Source organism: Gobius niger (genome assembly GCF_951799975.1).
Source record: "Gobius niger genome assembly, chromosome: 3".
In the NCBI taxonomy this organism is placed as follows: domain Eukaryota; kingdom Metazoa; phylum Chordata; class Actinopteri; order Gobiiformes; family Gobiidae; genus Gobius; species Gobius niger.
In genome coordinates this window covers 27,333,403-27,340,911 of record NC_136854.1, presented here as the reverse complement: position 1 = coordinate 27,340,911, position 7,509 = coordinate 27,333,403, and the positions used below count along the sequence as shown (strand labels likewise).

The following is a 7,509-nucleotide window of genomic DNA, read 5'->3' as shown; positions in this document are numbered from 1 at the left end:
GTGATGTTTTATCTTTGTATAATGTGTTTTAATGTTCTAGTTCTCAGAATTGCAAGACAAATTTACCCACGGGTACAATAAAGCAACCTAACCTAACCTAGAGCTAAAGATCAGGTGCAGGCTTAAAGATAAATTATGCTATTTTGTTGGCATGTTACACTTCATTTAGGGTTAGGGTTTGATGCACCACATTCTTAAATAGTGGTGGGCAAGTCCAGATCTAGGGGTTTCAAAGGGCACATTGAAACCTTACTTTAAAATGTGCTGTACTATTATATTGAGGATCACTATTTGCACCCTTTGGAAGCACCGTCAGTCAGGTTGGTCTGGAGACTGTGCTGCTGGTGTGTGAAGTGTCTTGCCCAAGGACACAGCAACAGTCTGCATTAGTAAGAGCTGGGATTCGAACTTTTAGGTCAATATAATATGATTGAAATTAACGCAGGTCTGTGATACACTCAGTTGTAGAGTATTATATTAATAGATTAGATCTCTATCTCTAAACTCTATTTAACTGTTCAAAATGTCAATATTATATTCCCCTAATCTGATTTGCAGCAGCTGTTTATTTCGAACAGAAGCATGTACCACATACAGACACTAGACAATAATGGAAAGCTGCAGACCCGGAGCCGAGACAAATCTACCGTGAAAAGCGAATCCACTGTGATAGTGCGCCCTCTGTTTATTTATCTATTTATTTAAAAAATCACATACTACAGTAAAATACAATATAAAATGGAACAGTGTAGCAGACATAACAATAAGATAACCACATAACTTATATACACACACTCAAATAGTAGTTTAGTGTTCACAGATTTGCGTCTCAACTAGCCATTTTTTGGCACTCAATTTAAAAGACTGATAAGATGGAGCCTCTCTTATTGATGGAGGTACTGTGTTCCAGTGATGGGAGGCAGTGAAGGTGAAAACAGTCTGACTGAATGCAGATTTCCTCAAGGGGATAGTGCAGTCTCCTCTGGTGGTGCCTCTGGTGCTTCGGTTTGACTGGACAGTGATGAATGTGGAAATAGGGGGTGGAGCTAAATTGTGCAAAATTTTGTAAACTGAACAGATATGGTGAAACTTCAGTAGATTGTCCCAGCTTAAGAGCCTGTGTTTCTGTAAAATGTGACAATGGTGAAAACGTAGGGTTTTTTATCAAGGATTTTCAGTGCTTGTTTGTATAATGATTCCAGCGGTTTTATAGTAAGTGTTGGACCAGCACGTTAGACAATATATGATGTGACTAAGAATGAGTGAATGGAAGAACATCTTTGCTGCTCGCATTGATAAGTTGTTCCTAATGAATCTGAAATTTGAAAGGGAGTATTGAATCTTAGTCCTAACTGTTGAAACTGAAATGGGAATCAATATGTAAACCTAAATATTTATACTTGGTTACTAATTCTAACCGCTGTCCTGAGATAAAAATATCAGATTGAGGGTTTAAATGATTTTTAGAGAAAAACATAGCTACGGTTTTTGAGATATTCAGCTGCAGACAGCAGCGATTCAGCCAGGATGTAATCTTTGACATAGCTTCTGTTAATTTAATTGCAACATCATCTGGAGTTTTGCCGTGTGTGAAGACGACAGTGTCATCAGCATACATGAGTGTCTCACACTGGTCACAGACGGAGGGCAGGTCATTAATATACAGGCTGAATAAAATTGGTCCAAGTATAGAACCTTGTGGAACCCCAGTGTTCAACTGTAGGGATATTGATTTTTGGTTATCGACCTTTACAAGTTGAGAGCGGCCGGATAAGTAGGACATGATCAATTGACTAAAATCATCTGAAAAGTTTAAAAAGTTGGAGCTTATTCAATAAAACAGCGTGGTTAACAGTGTCAAAGGCTTTTCTCAAATCAAGAAAAACAGCGCCAACGGTTCCCCCTTTATCCATCATTTCCTTAACTTGTTGGCTCATGTTTTACAGTTGTATCATTGGGGTTATTTTGTGTAATTTAGAATGCGTTGACATGTAACTTAGTTTAGGCTACATGTACTATCATTTGGTGTTTTTTTTATTAAATTAAAACTGTATGTTTTACTGCTTTCATTGTATTTTGTAGGACAGAGCCTTCATTTGTTCATTTGTTCAACAAGGAACAGAGACAATATTTTGGAACAAAATCACATTTTTACTGTGGTAACAGGCCATTGCTGTAATCAGTAAAGAAAGGAGAGAAATCGGGTTAATAATGTTAGCTTGCAGATGCAATAACAAAGTAAAAAACAACACACCGTCAGGGTCTTCCCTGTTTCCTAAATTCAGCAGCTTCTTTCTGTCAACTTCTCTAAAACAAAAGATCAACACTGGTGTCAATAATGTGTAAAAATCAAATGTTGTAATTCTGGGCTAATAATGATAATGATAATAATAATAATAATAATAATAATAATAATAATAATAATAATAATAATAATAATAATAATAATAATAATAATAATAATAATAATACGGTCAAAACTAGTCTGGAATGACATATACAAGCAACAATATGCCATTAATAATGGTGCCATAACTTTTTTTTTTTCTTGTATTTGTCCTTTATTTATCCAGGATAAAACTTGTTGAGATTAAAAATCTCAACAGTGTCCTGGACAAGATTCTTTCAAATTAAAATATGCAATAATTTTTACAGCCTGCAATTGCATTTTTGGGGTATCATGTAATTGGGAATATTTATTGTTTTTACTAATTTACAACCAGCATAAACGCTATGTTAAGCAGAAAATGAATGTGTCATGTTATCTTTATCAAACAACATGAATGTGTCATGTTATCTTCATCAAACAACATGAATGTGTCATGTTATCTTTATCAAACAACATGAATGTGTCATGTTATCTTTATCAAACAACATTAATGTGTCATGTTATCTTTATCAAACAACATTAATGTGTCATGTTATCTTCATCAAACAACATTAATGTGTCATGTTATCTTTATCAAACAACATGAATGTGTCATGTTATCTTTATCAAACAACATGAATGTGTCATGTTATCTTTATCAAACAACATTAATGTGTCATGTTATCTTCATCAAACAACATTAATGTGTCATGTTATCTTTATCAAACAACATTAATGTGTCATGTTATCTTCATCAAACAACATTAATGTGTCATGTTATCTTCATCAAACAACATTAATGTGTCATGTTATCTTTATCAAACAACATTAATGTGTCATGTTATCTTTATCAAACAACATTAATGTGTCATGTTATCTTTATCAAACAACATTAATGTGTCATGTTATCTTTATCAAACAACATTAATGTGTCATGTTATCTTCATCAAACAACATTAATGTGTCATGTTATCTTTATAAAACAAAAGAAGCATCTACGATTTCAAAATTGGTTCATAAGAAATCAAAAAATGAAATAACTCGGTTAAAGTCTCACGGTCGTTGAGTTGAACAAATCAATCTTCCCAAGACCTAATAGCGTCGTATATCCGTCTTTACCAGGAGAGGGCGCACTATCACGGTGGATTCTGTCTCAGCTCCGGGTCTGCAGCTCTCCCTTACTCACACTAGATGGCAGAGGTGAGTCCTGAGCCGTCTGAGCCTGCCACAAATAAAGAGGAGAAAATGTGGCGTGGCGTGTTTCCTGTCTGTAAAATAAAGCGCGAGCGGTGGATCAATGATCGGATACAGACGGACATCACCGGGGATTTGAAGAGACTCAATTCATGTGCTGCGAGTAACACTGGGATTTACGACTGATTCATTGAATAGTTCCAAGTTGAGCCGCTTAAAGAAATTGCTATGGCTAAGGTGCAAGTGCTGAACGTCGCGGTTCTGGACAACCCCAGTCCGTTTGGAAACCCCTTCCAGTTTGAGATCACGTTTGAGTGCATGGAGGATCTTCCTGAAGGTGGGTTTTGTCTTTTCCTTTTCTTTGTTTTTCTATGACCCCTACAATAAGCCCTGAGAGGAAAACATGTTGATATGTTTCTGAATCTGCCTGGGAACCAATGATATAATACGGATTTATGTGGTAGTTTCACACATTAAAGATTCGTTGAAGTTATTTCCTGAATGTCCTTCGTATTCGCTGTTTCTTGATATGTAATTTGGCGCTCGCGCGTTTGTGCCTCACGTAACGCCCTCTCCTTCGCTCATTGGCTGCTCAGCTCAGAGACTGTCCTGACCACAGACATATCCATATGAGACAGACGCGGTGATACACTGTATGAACTCCACTTGTTGTTTCATTTGCATTACTTGCCTGTGTTGTCAGACCTGGAATGGAAAATCATCTACGTGGGCTCAGCCGAGAGTGAGGAGTATGACCAAGTTCTGGACTCTGTTCTGGTGGGACCTGTGCCAGCGGGCAGACACATGTTTGTGTTTCAGGTATGTTTCACTGAGCTACAGATGCTGGTCAGAAAAGTGACCCATGTCGTCAGTCGATCCTAGCATAACTTCCTTTTATTATTTTTTTGTAAAATGAATAAATCACTTCACTGTGTAATCTACATAGAAATGACTTGGGGGATGTTTCTTTGGTTGTGACTGATCATATATATGTATGTCTTTTAGGCCAACGCCCCTAACACGGGGCTCATCCCGGAGACTGATGCCGTTGGAGTCACTGTTGCTCTTATCACATGCACTTATCACGGACAAGAATTCATCCGCATTGGTTACTATGTGAATAACGAATACACGGATGCTGAATTACGCGAGAATCCACCTGTAAAACCCGATTACACCCAGGTATCAGACTTTCAGAGTTACACTTGCATATAAACACCATCAATACAAAGATATAGTTGTAATTTAAAGAAAGATCATTGCAAAAGTAAGACCAGGGACCTAACACCGATATACTGCATATCACACAATACATCTATAAAAGAGGGCGCATGTAAACATAGATATTTAGTGACAGAAACTCTTTCTTAACTTTCCCAACCCATTTCAAACATCACAGGCACAGCACATTACACAGCCACGGTAAGGTAAAGTTGGAGCCTTCTTGTTCTCGATTGATTATAAAGGTCTTTTTTCACAAAAGTCTACTTTTACCACAGACCGAAAGACAAAACACATTTCGTTCCACTATGTGGGAAAAATGGGTATAGTGCCTTTAACCTCTTAACAGAGCACATTTTCTCCGGTTTGTTTTTACCCAAATCTAAAAGCTTCTTGACCGGAGCTTACAGCCACTCGGCTAGTGTAACGCCTCATTTGAAAGCCAAGACCTACAAAACTGATCGTAACTTTTTTTGTCGTATTTTTGTTGCGCTTTTGTAGTTTTTTTCCATCGTGCTGTTGTCACTTTTTTGTTGTTATTCCTTTTCCGGCACGTTTTTGTAGCACTTCTGCTTTGTTTTTGTCACATTTTGGAAGTGTTTTTGTTGTGTTCTCATCTTTTCTTAAAGGAATAGGCCACCGTTTTTACATACTGAGATATGTTCTTACCTGAGCTTTGACGACTTCTTTAGGACCTGTCTGATCTTCACCCGTGCCTTCAGTCACGTAAACACAGCACAGACGGCGTTAGCATTTAGCCTCTCCCCCTCTCCACTATAGCTCCAAAACAGGTCAAGATAGAAGCTACCAAGCTCCTCCATGTTTTCCCTGTTTAAATATGGTTATGTGAAGTGTTACACTACAAAGTGTAATTACACAAAATTAAACAATTTTCTAAGTAGATAAAAGGGGGAACTATATTGTAAGGCGTAATAATACCAGGAGTAGTTCGAAATCCGTGCAGTAATATCTTCACTTTACTGTGCGGATGCCTCACTGGTTGCCTCGCTTCCGTCTGTCGACCCCAGGGCAGCTGTGGCTACAATAGTAGCTTACCACCACAGAGTATGTAGTGAACGAATTATAATGTGGAGGAGCTTGGTAGCTTCTATCTTGACCTTGTTTGGTGCTATAGAGGAGAGAGGGAGAGGCTAAATGCTAATGGCGTCTGCGCTGTGTTTACGTGATTGAAGGCACGGGTGAAGACCAAACATGTACTAAAGAACTCGTCAAAGCTAAGGTAAGAACATGTCTCAGTATGTAAAAATGGTGGCATATTCTTAATGGCTTTTTGTCGTGTTTTGTTGCTTTTTCATCGCTCTTTTGCCATGTGTTGTTGACTTCTTTGTTATTGTGTTATTGTTGCTTTTCCGGCATGATTTTGTCGCTCTTTTGCCACTTTTGTGCTTTTAGTTTCGGGTAACGCTAAAATAGAGAAAATGGGCTCGGTTCAGGTGGGGGTTAAGAAGTTTAGCTGCAACTTCAAAGCATCGTCTTGAACATGGATCTTAAAAAGATAATTTCCTTATTTCCCCAGCTCCAGAGAAATATTTTGGCCTCTAATCCACGTGTGACTCGCTTCCACATCAACTGGGACGGCTCAGCCGACAAGATGGAAGACAGCGAGAATGTTGACCCATCTCCGAACATAAACTGTATGCTCCCACCCTCATGTGCGCCAGGAAAGATGCCGTCTCTTGGACTGATGCCAGACAACTCTATGGACTGCATGTAAGAAATACCTTTCCTTGACTGGACTAAAGCCTATGTCGTTCTGTATCGCCCCCCCAAGCATACAAAGGACTTTACAAACCATGTTGCGATGTTATCTGCAGTTTGCAACTAGATCTCGAACAACTGCCACCAGGGCTGAGGCAATACGATTTTCTGTCAAAAATGGATCGTGACATAATTATTTTTTTGTTTTGCAAAACAAAAATGATATATTGTCCCAGCCTTAATGTTCACATCATCCCAGAATACTGGACATCTTTACGTTTCCTGCGGACTGACAGTAAGCATGTTTTTCTTGTTCAAACACAAGCATTACAATTGCGTCTGATTCATTTTAGTTAAAGTTTTAGAACTTGTTCCTAAGTTTGTTCCAGGAATGTGATTTTGTCTGCATTAACAATGGAGGTAAACAACAACAAGATATGGCAAATATTGCAGTGCAGGGCGTGTACACTTGCTGTAAATAAACTTTTATAGTTCTTTTTGTTTGTGTCACAGCAGGGCCTGGCCAATATAGGAATATCTGCCATCGGCCAAAGGTTTTCTGATATGGCCAGAATCCAAAGTGATTATGTTATACCTCGTCTGAAAGCTTAAAGGAATAGGCCACCGTTTTTACATACTAAAATATGTTCTTACCTCACTTTAGACGTGTTAATATATCCCCGTCTGGTCTTTGTCCGTGCGCTCTGTCACGCAAACGGAGCACATACGCAGCCTCTCCCACATGTCACATAGCTCCGAAAAAGCTCACGATAGAAGCTACCAAGCTCTTCCACGTGTTCCCTATTTAAATAAAGTTACGTGAAGTGTTTTCATGCGAAGTATATTTACACAGAAATGTAGCATGTCGATTTTATAAGCAAATAAAAAGGGGGACTATATTGTGAGGCGTAATGATACGAGGAGCAAAACGTCCGCGCAGTAACTCCTAAAGGTTATTGACGGAAGTGAGCGGGGGAAGTCTTTAGGAGTTACTACGCGGACGCTGT

The 7,509-nt window shown here is 38.5% G+C and overlaps 1 protein-coding gene across 1 annotated transcript; it reads left to right on the top strand.

The window, feature by feature from the left end:
- Nucleotides 1-3,626: 3,626 nt before the first annotated feature.
- On the top strand, nt 3,627-7,109 carry LOC306961321 (histone chaperone asf1b-B-like). Its single transcript, XM_079554015.1, has 4 exons — nt 3,627-3,899; nt 4,266-4,381; nt 4,568-4,744; nt 6,321-7,109. The coding sequence occupies exons 1-4, from the start codon at nt 3,791-3,793 to the stop codon at nt 6,516-6,518; spliced, it is 600 nt and encodes a 199-aa protein (XP_079410141.1). The 5' UTR covers nt 3,627-3,790; the 3' UTR covers nt 6,519-7,109.
- Nucleotides 7,110-7,509: the final 400 nt, after the last annotated feature.

What these genes read in the sequence shown, in the direction of transcription:
- LOC306961321 (XM_079554015.1), top strand. Translation starts at nt 3,791, where the DNA reads ATGGCTAAGGTGCAAGTGCTGAACGTCGCGGTTCTGGACAACCCCAGT. An exon ending in CATGGAGGATCTTCCTGAAG is followed by an intron (nt 3,900 to 4,265) that starts GTGGGTTTTGTC and finishes CTGTGTTGTCAG; the next exon opens with ACCTGGAATGGAAAATCATC. An exon ending in TAAAACCCGATTACACCCAG is followed by an intron (nt 4,745 to 6,320) that starts GTATCAGACTTT and finishes TTATTTCCCCAG; the next exon opens with CTCCAGAGAAATATTTTGGC.